The sequence below is a fragment of the Manduca sexta genome, chromosome 2 (assembly GCF_014839805.1).
Source record: "Manduca sexta isolate Smith_Timp_Sample1 chromosome 2, JHU_Msex_v1.0, whole genome shotgun sequence".
In the NCBI taxonomy this organism is placed as follows: domain Eukaryota; kingdom Metazoa; phylum Arthropoda; class Insecta; order Lepidoptera; family Sphingidae; genus Manduca; species Manduca sexta.
The window spans coordinates 8,225,642-8,243,715 of NC_051116.1; the positions used below are offsets into that span (position 1 = coordinate 8,225,642).

The window sequence follows — 18,074 nt, forward strand, 5'->3', positions numbered from 1 at the left end:
AAAAATATTCATTAATTATATACTCCACAGTTTTGTTGTCCACAAAGCGCGGCGGCTCGCGTCTGACCGGGTAACATTTGACGAAAGGTTAAGTTTAAACGGCGCTCAGTTACACCTAACTGCGAGCGGCAGAGCACACGGGGGCATGTAACTTGGTTAGTAACATGGTTTAACTGTCTAATTAGTTGTCTGAGATTAATAAAATATGTGACAAACATTCTCGTGCTTTTTATTCCCGTATTTATTTATTTATTTACATATAAACTTAAATGTATAAAGCCGGAATGAATGCTGAAGGCTTTGTCTACCAGTTAACTTTTGGGAGATGCAGATGAAACTATATAGGTAGGTATAATAAATAATAATATGATACAATATGTAAAGAAAATAATGGACCATAAATATAAAAGTAATCACACGAACATACTAAACACACATAATCAACTAATAATATGTAAAATACCAGTGGCGAAAGGTGAAATTTTCCGTAAAGGAACCCGACACAACATTTTATAGGCACTAATATGCATAAATGCGCCCTGCAAATCATTTTGTTGATAATTAGATTCTACATAAATTCTAAAGTAAGAAAAGTCGGTAGGAATTGGGTTATATGGACCCTTTGCTACTGTAAAATACATATAAATACAGTATATGTATAACTACATATCGTAGGCAGAAGCGCATGTTTTTGCACCCACTTTTCACCATGCCTATTCCGTCCCATGATGTCATAAGGGCAAAATATTCGTGAATAAGTTACTGCACATTTTGCATACAAAATTGAGTACACATACATGGTCAATTTGACATTGCTTTACTAAATGAAACCACATATTTATCTTCTTGAAAATAACACTTTACAAAAAGTTACTCGAACCGTAGATGTAAAATAAAAAAGTGCAAGTTTCGAACAAAATAAATATTAATAAACAGTAATTTTAAAAAATTAAACGCGTTAATCCCATTACTGCTACACTAAGAGAATTCGTTGCAGAGGCAAAATCACTCTTGCATTCAGAAATGCATTCACATACAGGCCATATTAGTACTAAACCTAAAAATTTAAGACACCATACTTACAATTATTTAAATCTCATTAATTTTTCATCTCAGTAATTCATCTAAGTACATTAAAGAAAATCTCACGAATTGAAAATTTCACCCTTTTTTTGGAAGTCGGTTAAAAAGGACTGATTTTACTCAGCTTTTCATGTACGCTTTTACTTGATTCGAAGAATATTAATGATTGTTTATATATGCCTGTAGGTATATATAGCAAGAGTTTTTCAATATATTTAATAATTGCTTATGGTAAGCCCTTATTTAGGGAGGCCTATGTTCAGCAATGGAATATTTTTTTAGAGATTTGAAGAAGGATAAAGATCGAAAAAGATTTATTGCTGACACAAAACATAGTATTAACTGTGTTCTAAAATAAAATACGAATGAATTAAATTTTGAAGCATTATTTATGAAGAGATTTTTCTTACAACTATGATTAATTTTTTTATAAAATGTTCAAACGTTATTTATGGAGGTAAATTCAAACAATGTTAATTTAGACATTAAATAGAATGGAAGTATAGAATATTTTATAATAATAAAAATTGATAAAAATAGATAATCAGCACGCTTTCGCGTATTTGTCTTTGGTTTTGAAATTAAAATACTAAAATATCATAATAAACATTTAATAAAAGGAGATCATCAGTATACATAACCTTATACACGTTACACTTACAGCTAAAAACTAAAATATTAACTAAAAACAGTCTGCATAACACAAAATTACTTATTTTCTAAATTAAGTACCTAATAATACTATCACACATGGTCTATTTCATTAAAATAAATAAAGAGGTAAATCAATAAATTAACATCTTAAATATGCTTACAAATACATAGGAACATTTAATACAATTGTACAGGACTATCGGCGGGTAACATTCTTGGTCGAAATTCGTAGTGGCCATTTTCTGTGAACAAAATAAAATTTTGATTAAATCACCGGCAGATGGCGTTAAAGTTATAAGTTTCTGCTATTCGTCGCTAGATGGTAATAAAACAAAAAAATATTTCGGTTTATTTTTGTGCTTACCATTTTACTGTAGTGGTTTTGTGGGGTACAAGAAAGTATACACGGACTCCTTTCCGTACATATTTTTCGCCGTGCATGTGTAGGTACCCATGTCGCTCCATCTTAAGTTGGTGATGAGAAGATCGCCAGATGGCAGAACCTGTAGGTCAAGTAATTTGTTAATAGATGGCGTTAAGTGTAACATTACTTAAATTTAAAAAATAGGATATCGTATTCATATAATTTATATCGGTTTTTTAAATGCGTCGATTAGTAATGTACATATATTTACTTGCCTTAAGGACAACATAATATATAATATTCGAACACATTTATACTACAACTCACACTACTAGATCATTCTACTCTAAAAAATATTAATAAAATAGTGTATATTTTGTTCTCACCCGAATTCTTCCAGAGTCTCCATAGATAACTTCATCATTAGGGTCTTGCCACAAAGCCTGGGATTTGGTGAGGCTGTAAACGCGGCACGGGAGTACGATATCAGTGCCCATGTCTTGGAACACCTCGTTGAAGAAGGACGTGATGATCGGCTTCGCAGGCTTGAACAGAAGCTTCTGGATGTCCAGCAGTTCCTCATCTTCATCTATAAGTAAAGATTTGTCAATATATAGATAATGATTTATTTCTATAAATTGATTCTATAATTCAATGAATTAAGGATCTGATAATAATAAATTTAATTGCAGCTTCTGATTTGAGGTCTCGAATTCGAATTCCGAATCGAGCAAAGTGTTTTGCGCCCTATCATAAAATAAGACGGAAAATTCGTGACAAAAAGCAGTTGCTCTGGTTTCACCACTGCTTACCTCATTTAGGGATAGGCATGATGTGGCAATTTGAGTAAAGTCCTATTGCTGTGCTGGCTAGTTGATATTTACAGTAACATTAGAGTAAATATTAAAATTTTAACATAGATTCTCATGAGTAAATTTCAAATTTGGATTTCATTACAAAACCATTTTATACTAAATCATTAAAATCAAACCATTAGATAATAAAAATTGGTGGACCATATATGGTAATTTTACCCAACTCACCATTCTCATTGTAAACTGTGGTGGTAGAAGTGGTACGTTTGAGTCCTGCAGTAGCTACGCACGTGTATTCATCGCCATTGGAGGGTGCGGTAAGAATCAGCTTGCTGGTGAGACGCGCCAAGCTCGTCGGGTGAGCCGGCATTATCTCGTTAGTTTCCTCCTCAAACTGGAATTATATTGTTACTCATTAATATTAGATACCTTCGTCTTGCAGTAGCGTATGTATAGGGTATGGTCTGGTAAGCCAAATCTCACTAGTATGATGATTGCCCAATATTAAATCCCAAGTTTGAGAACAGACAGACAAGTTAAAAACATGCCAAATCCAATTGCAATATACGTAATACCAATCTCATACCACAGTAGCAGCAAGGCTAATTTTGAAATTAAAAAGCAATACTCACATCGTTTAAAGGGTTCTCCGTTCTTCAACCATTCGACCGGAGGGCGCCGGCTTGCCCATGACTGGGCATTCGATCTCGAGCGTCATGCCGGGAACGTGTCGGATGGTCTCAGGCAATGGTTCTGATATGTGAACGAATTTCCTCAACAAACGCCGTTTGGGAGCTGGGTTTGGGATCACTGCAATGAAAAAAATCGGTTCAGAGAATAGAACTTGTTAATTAACCATAGGCTTTTTGTGTATGGATACGGCAAAGTAATCTCATTGTGCCTGAGGGTAAGAGGCTATGAGAGATAGACTGTCGATTGACGAGAGTTGATAACTCCTCTTCAGTTGACACAATTATGCTGACCTCTTTGAAAGCGGATATACACAGAAAGGGCTGATCTCGGAACGCGATCTACTTAAGTCAATATGGAGTGTTTTACACCTTGTAAGGTTTTTCGGTATCCGGGCGGATACAAACTATGTTCATCCTACTGGCTGGTCATACTAAGATATACTTTTGGGTTAGTATTACGAGAATTGCAAGTGTACAGTTGGAAAGGCCTGAACGTGCTCAGAAAAAGTCTAGATGGTTTTTATCATTAGATATGATGTCTAATCAAGTACCCTTCTCAATTATCCCAAGTCATAAGACACATAGAACATAGGCCTGAGAATAGAATGTGCCTCATAGTTGATACCTGGGATATAATATATGTATATTAAAGTGTGAGGTCAAGCTATAGACTATTTGATGAATGAACTTTAAATAATTAGGAAGAACCCTATAATGTACATAAACACTCAACTGATATCAGATACAAGTAACTAACAAAGAAACTAAAAAACTAATGGATTAATGTGTAATATCAAAAAAGTTTTAACAAACCTCAGCTTCGGCATTAAAGACAATAAAAAACCCGAATGTTGGTGACAGAATGCTGTAGAATAAAACTTTGAATCCCGTAAAAATGATTTATTTTACTTTATAATACGCTTGTGGCAGACTGGGGCCATTTGCAATTCAATTTTAAAGGCGGGCTCAAACTACATCTGGCTTTTATTCTTTATTTCGTATTATTTGATAGTCTAATTTCTTTTTGTCTGGTTAAGGATGGTGATTAACATTTGCGATTAAAATTTCGTCAACTGTGGACGTTGAAGAAATGAAGTTTTTAAGTCAAGAATAATAGATGGCGTTGTTATGCAACTTTAATTATGTATATTAATGAAAAGGCCTTTTTGAACGGGAGAGTGGTTGAGCTCAATTCGGTAACAATTCGAGTATTTTGTATAAATCAAGTGGGTTGCCTAGAAACGAACTCGTAGTAATAGGTTTGACATAATCTATCGGATATACCTATCAATCACTTAGATTACTACAGTTCCAAATATTTTACAAGAGTTCCTATTCTAAGAATAAATCCTACATTTGTTCAGATTATGCATACAGTCAATACCGCGAAAGTTCTGCAATTCAGAGTACTTATTACGTAATCGTCAAAATACAATATGAAGTCATTGCAGTATGTATCTTAAAATATAAAAGGAAAACCTTTTTTTCCTTCATGTTTCACACGTTAGTGTTTTTGCACTTAAAATTAGGTACAGTAAAGTCTAAAAATTACATAAAAATATGCAGACATTTTCAGTATTTTAATGGAAACCTATAAATAATTAGAATTACCTGAAATTTAAACTACAGAAAACTATAGAAACAAAACTGCACCCGTCACCCTAACATATTAGAAATGAAATCTCATAATCTCATAATGGCATCAAAATAGCATAATCATGAGAAGTATACTAGCAGTATGTAGGGCAATATTCAAATAAATAATACCAACCTCGAGTCTTGGACACTGTCATATAAAATATAAACGCTATCGTGTGACACTTCTAACAATGAGGAAATCATGAAATTCAAAATGTAAACCAGAATAAAAATGTCTACATATTAATGCGGTGACACATCTAAATTTGATCCAGTGTGGCAGTCTTTATTTTCTATACACTGCCTCAAAATTCTGTTTTTAATATAATTACTTCTTTGTCTAATTCTACCTTCGAACACTGAAACATAGTTTTCCACTTTGAATAAATTAGAATAACTACAAAGCATAAGGCACTTCGAAAGCCTAGTTGGGTATGGAACGGACTGCCAAGACGAATGTCCACAGATTCAAATCCCAAGGGCACACACCTCTGACTTTTCTAAAATCATGTGTGTATTCTTTGTGAATTTATCGTTCGCTTTAACGGTGAAGGAAAACATCGTGAGGAAACCTGCACATCTGAGAAGTTCTCTATAGGAATTTCGAAGGTGTGTGAAGTCTACCAATCCGCACTAGGCCAGCGTGGTGGACTAAGGCCTAATCCCTCTCAGTAGTAGAGGAGGCCCGTGCTCAGCAGTGGGCAAGTATATAATACAGGGCTGATATTATTATATAAGGCACTTTAATTAACGAATTTTATTACTACTATTTATATGTTGAGTATCGAGCATGCTTCGTTTAATAATTCACATCTCTGTATTTGCTTAGGATAAAACGTAATATCTATATACAAGGCTTGTCTTATTAGAATTCGGCCAAGGTTACAAAAGGCATGACTGCAGTCTCAAGGGTGAAAAAATTCATTCCGAATTCCATACATTTCGGCTTTTTATTCCATGAATTTAGATAGGGTGTTGGATGGGATTTTCACGGGGTAATACATGGTTTCAGCGGGTCACATTTCGAAGCCCGGGTTTAGGAATATTAACATCTAAGACAAATGTCTTAATATTGCGACCAGTGAGAAATCTCACTGGTCGCAATTTGGGATTGTGTGTTATCCTACAGATGTTATGTCGTTTTGGTATGGTCCAAATAGGATATCAATTTTAATCTCAGCCCTATATACTACTGTTCCATTGCTGATCACGTCTTCCATTGAAAGTGAGTAGTCTACACGCTAGCCAAATATGGATTGGCAGATTAGACATTTAAATTTTTACGAAAATAAAGAGGTTTCGTAATGACATTTTCACAGTGTTAAAAAAAAGGGTAATACTCACCATTGGGTTGTAAACTGTTGTCGAGTTTGGAATTGTCAATATGCGCGGCATCAAGTCCGCACTGCAGCGACACTAGCGCCGCCACGGCAACGTATAAGTATATTAAACTAATCATGTCTGCTACTTGATAACAGATGGCGACAAGTATTCGAAATCTGAAACAAGCACGTGTTCGATATTTAAAAAAAATATTAGTGTTTATGACATAAATTTATTATTTTTTATAATTTTTGTTTGAGGGTTATTAGAAAGGAACTTTTTTAAATTGGATTATGTGCGGTTTGAGGTGTTTAGGTTTAATTGCACTTTACAAACGATGGTGATCCATTTGAAAAAAAATATGATAAAATCTTTAGACAAAAAGAATAGAAAAAAACACAAAAAGCATTTTGATTTTGATTTACTTTATAGATTCAATACACTATGATTAAGTTAAAAAAAAAAACAAAAATGATTGAAGGCATGAATTGACAATTTCTCCGAATGCAAAAAGTAGATTCTGATTCGTAGTTTATGAGTTTAAAGATACACTTAACGAACTAATCCAATGCAACGACATTTTATACTACATAATTCCCTTTACCAAATTAAAAAATTGTTTGATTACTTTTTAATTGTTCCAAGACTCAAACCTTAACATTCAAACATACTACCACAATGTTATCACTACATTTTTTACATATTTATTCACAGCTGATTAAACCGGTCATTATTAATTTTATCGCTTGATTAATAAATGCGATTAAAACAAATAAAAAAAAATATTTCATAGTGTTAGAACACAATGATTTATATTGGTTAACCCACAGGATGTGACTCATAGAAATAATTTTAAAATTCCAGATATCACAGCATACGTGTGGCACCATTTTTATCAATGAAAAAGCCTTGGCATTGAAATAGGGTTTGCGTAACTAAAAAATATTTTATGTCGTCTAATGAGGCGAATGGCTGATGAAATAGTTCTTACAGCCAAATCATCAGTTTTAACTTTCACTACTCACGTACCACGCCGCTGACAAAACACATAAAAAAAAAACAATAAATCACGTAAATTTAATTTTTAAAATTTTAAATCTGGAATGCTGAGCGTTCCATTTTCAAATTTTGATTAATTGTTATGTCACTCGACTCACCTTATGACACGAATTTATTCACGTAAAAATCACTTTCTGAATTTTATGTGATAGTGTTGTTCACTGTGTGATTGTGTTGAGTCGAATGTCGGATACGGCAACTAACTCACCCTTATATACCCTGGAGACGTGTCGGGGCGGCTTGTTAAAAACGGGATAGTACAATAGTTCGTATAGTTTGGGTAGAAACAGTTTATAGATATTGAGAAATCGTTCAGGCTTAATGTTTTCTGAACTATGCAGAGCCTACGTGCCGGGGCCCATGTGTCCCGTTCATTGGAGTTGTGGTCGATTATGCCCAATTATGTCACTTAGTACGGATTTGTATCTTATTATGTGTTAGTAATTTTCTTTAAAAATAATTTTAATCAATATTCCAGCTAATTAGTGTTAATTTTAATTATTAATATTTGACGCAAGGAATTACACTGGGTTCGTAGTTCTTAAATATAGTATTCGGTTAAAATATTTTAAGTATTTGGTACGTGGTTTGAACAAGACGAAGTTTGGTTTCTAGAATATATAAAATTTAAATAAAATTTTATTCATTTAAATTTATGTTGAAGCTGTGGTACTTACATACAAAAGATTTTATTGCTTCATATTTATTAGAAGTATTTTAAACGTTTGTAAAGATGGATGTTTGTCCGAAACTAAGCATTAAACCTAGGTAGTTATAATTGATATCATCACGCCTTATGCCATTTTGGAGGTAGGCAGAGATGTAACATTCGCCAACTGTTCCATTTTATAAGGCGAGATTATTGCCGTTTACCGATCACAATTCTAGACTTCAGGACTATACTGAGAACAATGTCATATTAATATCCTTCGTACACCTCATACTGCCCCATATTATTGCGTTTCCTCTTATATCCATCCCTTGGTTGTCTGTAAGAGATTGCCTTGTGCGACAAGACCGCCATTTGTACTTTTTTCTATTATCTTGTTCCATGATCTATGTCTCTGGTGAGCAAGAAAGTGTAAATAAATGTCATTTTACCAGTCTAGATTGAACCCCGGACAGCATAATTGTACAGCGTAAAGTATACCACGATTATTGTTACCATATATAAGCTTTTTAAGATTGACAAAGATGTGCGGCATTGGTCTAAGTCAAGCGTTTTTGAAATCTAGTGTTTTCAAAAATATCAGTCATGAATAAAATACATTTGATTTATAAATAATTGTCAATGTCATTCTTATTTACTATAATTTGCTCGCGGTTTCGCCCGTGTATAAGAGTTTTCCGGTATAAAAGTTCCGCTAATATTTTCCCGGGATAAAAAGTTATAACCTTTCCAGGGTCTTAAACTATCTCCATACCAAATTTCATAAAAATCCGTTCAGTACATTTTGAGAAAATCGATAACATACAGACAGAAATGGAGACTTTGTTTTATAATATGTATAGATTTGTACTTATTACATATATCTTTTACCTTACAAAAGCATTTGAAGCATCTTAGACTGATATTAGTCCATTACTGGTAACTCTAACGAGGTGGTCTAAGCTTATGTGGTAGGATATATTTTATATCCGCCTGGATAGCGACCACTGTACACAAGCTGTTAAAACCCATAGTGGCCCACGTGTGTCGCATTCCGAAATCAGTCTCTGTATATCCGGGTCAAACAGGGATTATGTCGACTGTCGACGGGTAATCTATCGTCAGTCGACATTCTATCGGACCACACTCTACCATCAGGTGCTGTATGGTCACTTTCCCGAGCACCTACAAAAAATCATGATTTCAATAAAAATCATATGACTCATGAATATTTGTAAAATCTCATAACGTTATATTTTGGACTTTGGCCGTAGTTTTTATAGATAAAGATATTTGTATAAGATAATAAATTGTAAGATTTCGTGGACACGTGTCTATTATATCGCTAAGCAATGCGTGGTTCCAGTTCATTCCAATGGAATTACTAATAATTTTACATTTGACGATTTATTGAATTACTATTTGTTCGCGAATTCGCGCGCGTGTGGAGTTTTGGGGATAAAATTCCTGTTTTATATTTTCGCGGGATAGGAAGTATCCTCTAACCTTCCCAGGGTCTTCAACTATCTCCATAGCGCATTTCATAAAAATCCGTTCAGTACATTTGGAGAAAATCGATAGCATACAGACAGAAAAAGGAACTTTGTATAGATAATAATTTATTATTGTAAATAAAAAATACTTTTTAAGATTAAATTTATTGATTGATTTATTTACATATTTAAAATATGATTTTCCTGTTACAATATATAGTTAAGGGGCTTTTCCGTCTACGTGGGCAACTCCGTCTTTTTGCAATTACGGACGTTCTAATCGAAGGATAACTTCGATAGCCGTATAGGTAAATAGGGGATATTTTACTCTTTTACCTACACAGCTATCAAATCCGCCCTTTAATAAGAACGCCTTTAATTCTAAAAGACGGATATACCCTATAGACGGAATAGCCCCGCTGACATAATTAATGTATTCAGCCATACACACTTAGTAACTTACTTTAGATTTAAAAACCATCAATATTAAAATAATAATTTGCAAACAAATATATTCAATTTCTTTAACCGTATTAAGGTTATATCTAAAAAAAACGTTTTTAAAATTCTGTTAGATTTCGATGAGTAGATATTATTTATAGTTTTGACACCATTTCATTTTTTTTCTTCTTTTTTGTATTGAAAATTATTCGCTCTTATCTCAGAATTATACTTAGTTTATATTCCGTGAAAAATATAATTATAAAATTGTATGTATATGATTATTTAATCGTATCTAATGTAAAACTATTTAATTTTCCTTAATCATAAAAAAATCAAGAAATGAGCTTGTTGTTTTATTATTTTTTAATTTCCTATCTCTAAGAAATCAATATTTTATATGTTGCCGCCATATTGCGTCACACGTCGCAATACTAGCAGCGTTTGTGCCGTGTCTAATGGTACCATGATAAAGAGAGCGAAGTTTTCTAAGAATTCCATTATTCAAATGTAAAAAAAATATCCACCACGCTGGTTTTCAAATTTTCGAACAGTCAATAAACGTATTTAAATAAATTATAAAGACTTCAAATTACTTATAATTTAATAAAAACTTTTGTGTATCCATGGAATACCCAATGAGGTTTTGTAAAGAAAGAACGCTTAAACCTCAAATATTTACTTTTAATTTATTATAAACTTCTGTGTATCTATAGTAAACCCATTGAAGTTTAGTGAAGAAAAAAAGCTCGTCAGTTACGGGGCCTATACCGTCTACGGGGGCATGTCCGTCTATTTGCCATTGCGGCCGTTCTAAAAACAGACAAAAATCCTTCATTTATCTATACGGCTATTAAAGCTGTCCTTCAATAAGCACTAGCAATTGCAATAAGACGGATTTAGGCGGAGACGGAATAGGGCCCCCTGACTACACAAAATGGGAGATGACTAGCTTTTGCTCGCAACTTCGCCCGTGTAAAGAAGTTTTCCTGGATACTTTTTTTTCGACTTCCTAGATATGTGTCGTTATATTATGACCAAATTACACAAAATCATTATAAATTAGCCAGTGTGTTATTCTGATGTATAACCAATATTACTGTAAAGTTTCATCCAAATCCGTTCAGTAGTTTTTTCGTGAATGAGGAACAAACATACATACATCCATCCTCACAAACGTTTGCATTTATAATATTTTAGATTTATTCAGGGGAGACGTTTTTTATAAACGGTGAAACAGGGAGACTGAATCACCTCTTCCCTGAAGGTATCAGGGCGGGTGGTCAATAAACCCGAGCAAAAAAGCTCGAGTCAGAGAAAACATTGATAGTTGAGTAGGATTTAAAGTTTGATTTTTTTGGCAATTTTGTAGTTGATTGTACCACTCGAACCTAGATCCTAATGCATGTAATTTGCATCTCCAGAGTTACCAAAAAATAAACCGTAAACAGTACTTATTTTAAAGAAAAAATATCATGAACTTTTGTAAGATAATTATTTTACCTCATTGTAAGATATCTAGAATTACTTACACACATCACGCCTTTATCCCGATAACGATAGACAGAGATGCAACCAGGGCACCCATGTTTCACCACATGAAGTAATAGGGTCGGGTACAAATTTTAGATTCCGACAGAAATTGGTCCGGTAGGCCTATTATATGTGAGAGTCCGTGTGGGTAGGCACCACCGCAATGTCTAGTTCTGCCGCCAAGCAGTGTGTAGTGACTGTTGTGTTCCGGTTTGGAGGATAATGTAGCCAGTGTAACTACTGGACATAAGACTTAACATCTCATGTCTCTGGATGGTGAGCGCAATGGAATACCAAACAATACTTTGTAATTCAAAATGTTGGATGATGTCTCTATTATTTATGGGCGGTGATATCGTTTACCATCAGGCGAACGGCAAGCTCGTCTCGTCATTCAAAGCAATAAAAAAAAAATTTAAAAGAGCAATCAGTTTTAATTCTTACACGAGTCTATTCTGGGAAAAATAGTCATCGCGTCACATTGCGTCACAACGCCGGCGCCTGCGACGATTCTGCGTATTTTTTTGACAATCTATCATTCACGGAAGCTCATTCATTAACCGACTTAGAATAGGCCGTTATCGACCACGTGTCTTATATAATTAAAGCCCGCTGTACACGGATAGAGTTAATAGCATGGTAGTGTAGTAGAGTACTATGATCATTATACCAATGTATTTTATATGTGCATGATATAGTAGCCCTACTGCACCTAATGGTCCAATAGAATGTCAACTGAAAAGAGATGATTACTCCTCGATAGTCGACACAATTATGCCGGCCTGTTGAAACAAGACATACACAGGCTGATCCCAGAACGCAACACACTTACGCGTGTTATGTGGGGTTCAATAGAATGTCGACTGACGAGAGATTATTCGGTAGTCGTCACAATTTTGCCGGCCTGTTGGAACCAGATATACACAGGCTGATCCCGGACCGCAACCCACGTGGGACAATATGGCGGGTTTTAACACCTTAAAAACATTTACTTCTACCATACATTTACATAATATAGTCCCTTTCGCGTTTACATTAGTATCTCAAAAAATTTCATTGGATGTATTGTTTGTTATCCCCTTTTATGTAAAAATGACCTTTTTTACTATATCAATAAGGTCATTAATATTCGTCATAGTATTTGGTGACGTCACACGCCCTTGTAATTATGAATGGATGAATATAATGAATGTAATCAGGGAGGGATTGAGACGTGAAGAATATAATTTGAAAATAGCTTTAGTTAAATATTTAAATTTAATTAAATAATAATATTAGCCCTGTATTATATACTGTCCCATTGTTGGGCGACGAACCTCTTCTACTACGGAGAGGGATTAGGCCTTAGTCCACCACGCTGGCCCAGTGCGGATTGGTAGACTTCACACATCCTCGAAAATTCCTAAAAAGAATTTCTAAGGTATGCAGGTTACTTCACGATGTTTTCCTTCACCGTTAAATTGAATTAATTCGAAAATAAAATCGCTGGCGCCGTAGTGTGATATAGCGTTTTGTAACAGGAAAGGATTTTCATCTGGCCGAAGCCGCAAGCAACACCAGTATCACCCATCCGAAGCAAATCTTGTGCGCACAACTTTACACGAATTGCACGCCCATGCACATTTGTCGCGGCCCTAACACACAGTCCAGTGTGTTTACCTCATGGTTGCCAATTCACTTTGAGGCTTATAAGGGCTCGCGAACATTTCCTGGCCTTTTCCCCTCCTCTCATCCTTAGAGGTTTCTTTATCCTTTTCCCACACATCCTTCCCCTGATTTCCACTCCAAACTTTTCTCCTGGGCCATACAGTCGCTAAGCCGGGAGATTCTAGTGTGTCATTCGCAGGAATCCCCCGGTGTTGACTACGGGGTCCGATACCCAGAAAAAAAACATCAATATTATAAAGTAATTATTTTGTGTGTGCTGCTCAAAAATAATATTTTAACAATAGATGTAGTTTGGAACATATTTAGGTCAGTTTTTAATGTCACATAAATGTCATCAATCAAATGAATTATAACCTAACCGAATAAACAAGTGAGACAAATTGTCGTTTTTATATATACAACTGTAATTTTTAATTCGTCTGTGTATTTTATCATATGATTAAATTTTATCTGATATCAAAAAATTACTCCTTAACCTATTTTAAATAAATTTTTCAAAAGCCCATTAATCCGTTCCGAATCTATATACGGGGGGTTAACGCCCCCCGACGCCTGGATTCGGCCCTGTTGTTCGGTAGGGCACGAGTTCTCTATCACATATCCGCGGTAAGAAGATAGCTCAATGACTTGTGACCGTTTACAATGTTTGCTTAGAGTTCCGTTGGATGATTATGAATCCATTATGTAGAAAGATTGCTAAATAACTTTGTAAATCTGACTTTATTAAGTCTGTTCTTGGTCATTGCTACACATCACACCGTTATCCCCAAGGGGGAGGTAGAGGTGCAACCAAGGCACCCACTTTTCACCTGTGTGGTTCCTCTAAGTCCCGAGTCTGGTATTAGTGCCCGATATGGCGAGGCTCGATCTTATCGTACATGATGACAAATGGGTGCTTTGCTCGCACTTCTGTCTACCTCTCCGGGTGTCATCATCATCATCAGCCACATAAAGTCTACTGCTGAACATAGGCCTCTCTCAAAGATTTCCAGAGGGATCTGTATACACTGTTGCCTTTGTGGGTGTAAGGCGTGTAATTTTTTTAATAATTAATGTTTGATCTTAGTAGTAGTAGAATCACTACGGATATATGCGTCGAATCATTGACCGTGATACTAATAAACTCAATTGGCTCGAATCGAGGAAGTGACGTCACAGACACGTCAATGCTCCGTCTATTCAAATAGAAGACACGTCATGATTATTGCGCGGGAGTTGGCGAGATTACATCAGAACGATAGACGTTGTGTCCGAGGTATGAGTATAGAAAAACAATTACTGGGCATAAGATTTAACATCTCGTGCACGTCGTATAAATTCTAAAACAGAACAAATCAATTGATATCTGGCGAAAGATTTACAAGTTATAAGCCATTGAAATTACGTAGTACACTTACCCAAGTGTTAAAAAATAAAAAAAGTGACGAAATACATGCATGTGACGTCAGCGGGCACTACGATGTGCGCGAAAGAAAGAGATGGAGCGATATTCCCACTCCACGTCCACTCCTGCAGGTAGCAATATATGACATTTGAATTACTGCCTCATTTCTTATCGAATTTCTATGCTGTTTTCACAGGACTTCTTTTTTGTACTAATTGCCTGTTACATATAAAAAATGCAAAATGAAACATTGTCAAATACTGTATTAGCAGACTTCACGTACCCTAAAATGATTATAGAATGAACTCCGAGACACCAATCAAAGTAACTCATTAGTAATCATGTCAAAAAACTTTGATCTGATTAGTCCAATTTCGCCAATTGAAAAAAGCGATTAATCGCTTATTGAACGTCGCGTTTAGAATTTTTACGCATACATGCGCACGCGCACATACTACAGGGAATTATCGAATTAATGTACAGAACCCAAAGCTTTATAAAGCCGTTTTTTTATCGCATGACGTAACAGATTAGCTGTCGGTGGGCGTGGCGCGATACGGCGGGAATTTAAACGCGTCGCACGTAACATTCTTTGTAATTCATCTTACTAGGAATTCATAATTATCTTTAACGTCTCTTCGAAATGATTAGCGGTTACTGCTTACCTCTCATTGCGTTGGCGTAGTTGTATACGTCACGTCTAAGGTCTAGGGTCAGAATTCCAGGTCGCGAAGTGATAGTGGGTTTTTGTGTCCAGTATCGGCCCGGAGTCTGAAATTATTTAGACGTTTCGAAGATTGCAGCCTTCTTGATAATAATAATAAAGCAAAAAGAGATCGGATGCAGAAAGCAGTATTGCTGGACACAGCGCATTGTTAGAATATTCCTCACTTTGAATCCCTAACCGCCGGTGGCCGGGGTCTTGCTTGAGCTTCGCCATTGGAGGATGATTATTTTTTTTTTTATATTTTTATATGCAAGTTACCTACTTATAAAACTGGGGATATTAAGTAATTTCTTAATATTAAAATGAAAAGGCACAATATTTATACATTTTAAAAAGGAGAAAAAGCCAGCTCTGGCTGGGGAGGTTTTTCTATTATCGTCAAGGACACATCGCGATCCTCAAAGATGTGGACTATGGAAGCCCTAACCTAGCTAACTTACCAGCCTTTCACTGGTTATTTAAATATACTTTTGATCTCATTTACCATCAGACGGACTACTTCCAAGTATTCCCATTGAGCATAATACATATTTTTGTATTTTTATATGCATTATTTTAAGATATGTATAAAAATGTTAAAAAAAATTAAATAAAGAGATATCTATTTATACATATTATAAAACAAATTTCCCGAAAGCAGTCTGTCTGTATGTTATCGATTTTCTCAAAATCTACTAAACGGATTTTTATGAAATTTGGTATGGAGATAGTTTAAAACCCTGGAAAGATTATATGATACTTTTTATCCTAGGAAAATACATATCCTAGGAAAATAAAACTCCTTCACGCGGAGGAAGCTGCGAACAAGAGCTGTTAAATAAAAATTAAGAATAATATAATAATATCAGCTCTGCTTACTGTCCCACTGCTGGAAACGAGCCTCCTCCACTCTTAAGACGAATCATTGACACTAATTCAGCATAATTACACTTAATTATAATTTAATGTTCTCATACGTGTTACTGGCCACGTATCACCTTATTTTGAGGTCAGTTTGGTATTAGATTGCAATTGACAAGGTGAAGTAAAAGTGTATGAGGTAATATGCTGAGAGAATTTGTAAGCAATATTCATAATTTTTGAGGTTATTGCGCTGTTCTAATGTCCAAGACATGCGGGAAGGGTATTGCAATCTTTAATATGTTGTAATAAATTTAAGTGGTACTATCATTTGCTGGTATGCTGGTGGTAGGATATTTTATATCCGCCCGAATAGCGACCACCGTACACAAGGTTTTATAACCCGCCATAGTGGCCCACGTAAGTTTGTCGCGTAGGATCAGCCTGTGTATTTATGGTTCCAACAGGCCGGCATAATTGTGTCGTCTGTCGAGGGGTAATCATGTCGTGTCAGTCGACATTCTATTGGACTCTACTCCGCTTACCATCAGATGCAGTGCAGTACAAAATAATAATTGGGAAGTCATTTAACAGCATTAATAGAAAATGTAAAACAAACTCATCCGCGTTTATCCCTGAAAGGGTAGGCAGAGGCGTAACCAAGGCGTTCACTTTTTGCATATTCCTATCCCACGATGTAATGATCTATAGCCATATCAGATACAAACTCCAGACCCAAAAAACCCAAATATCTCTGCCCAATCGGGGATTCGAAACCAGAACTTTATGTCATTGGTGGTATCAAGCACGTAACACAACCACGCCTTCGAGGCAGTCATAATTTGGGGGGAAAACTTCTTTTAAATAATTCAGGGGATGTGTAAATAGGTCTTCTTTTGTTATTGGAGTCATCATCAGCGATAGCATGTCCAGTGAACAAAGATCTCCCCCCTCCCTAAAGACTTCCAGACCTAGAAAGAAAGAAAGAAAGATTTTATTATTGCACACAAACAGTATAATGTGCACAGTAACAAAAAGAGAATAAAAACATAAAATTAGAAAAATAAATTATACCTAATGTGCCGAAGCGGCGATAGCCTAGTTGGGTGTGGAACGGTCTGCCAAGACGAATGCCCGCAGGTTCAAATCCCAAGGGCACACACCTCTGACTTTTCTAAAAAATCATGTGTGTATTCTTTGTGAATTTATCGTTCGCTTTAACGGTGGAGGAAAACATCGTGAGGAAACCTGCACATCTGAGAAGTTCTCTATAGGAATTTCGAATGTGTGTGAAGTCTACCAATCCGCACTAGGCCAGCGTGGAGGACTAAGGCCTAATCCCTCTCAGTAGTAGAGGAGGCCCGTGCTCAGCAGTGGGCAAGTATATAATATATGGCCGATATTATTATTATTATTACCTATTGTGCCAACAATGGGAATCCCCACTCAGCTTCTTGCTTTAGTATCAGTCTGATACCGCAGCGCTGATTTTCAATGAGGCACCCTGGGTGACGTACGGACACCCGGGGTGTTCATTTACACTTCATATACAATAAAATGTTGTACATAGGCCTTTGGGGATAAAGGTATACCTATATGTCTAGAACAATTAATCACATAAAAAAATTGTTTATTTATTTATTTATTTGTACTTCATATACAATAAAATTAAGGCGGACGTAATGCCGTAGCCATTCTCTCTCAGTCCATC

At 35.5% G+C, this 18,074-nt stretch overlaps 2 protein-coding genes and 1 long non-coding RNA gene across 4 annotated transcripts in view; all 3 read right to left on the reverse strand.

Annotated features, from left to right (window-relative positions):
* The window catches only part of LOC115452193 (heterogeneous nuclear ribonucleoprotein L-like), a 464,908-nt gene that overhangs the window by 315,580 nt on the left and 131,254 nt on the right, over positions 1-18,074 (reverse strand). The window lies entirely within an intron of this gene.
* On the reverse strand, positions 1,679-3,304 carry LOC119188967 (neural/ectodermal development factor IMP-L2-like). Its single transcript, XM_037437315.1, has 4 exons — positions 3,145-3,304; positions 2,488-2,690; positions 2,102-2,240; positions 1,679-1,979 (listed from the first exon to the last, which is right to left on the reverse strand). Exons 1-3 carry the CDS (start codon positions 3,284-3,286, stop codon positions 2,106-2,108), a joined length of 480 nt encoding a protein of 159 aa, XP_037293212.1. The 5' UTR covers positions 3,287-3,304; the 3' UTR covers positions 1,679-1,979; positions 2,102-2,105.
* On the reverse strand, positions 3,590-7,813 carry LOC119188971. The gene is made up of 3 exons (XR_005112185.1): positions 7,727-7,813; positions 6,591-6,745; positions 3,590-3,726 (listed from the first exon to the last, which is right to left on the reverse strand). It is a non-coding gene; the product is annotated as an uncharacterized LOC119188971 (long non-coding RNA).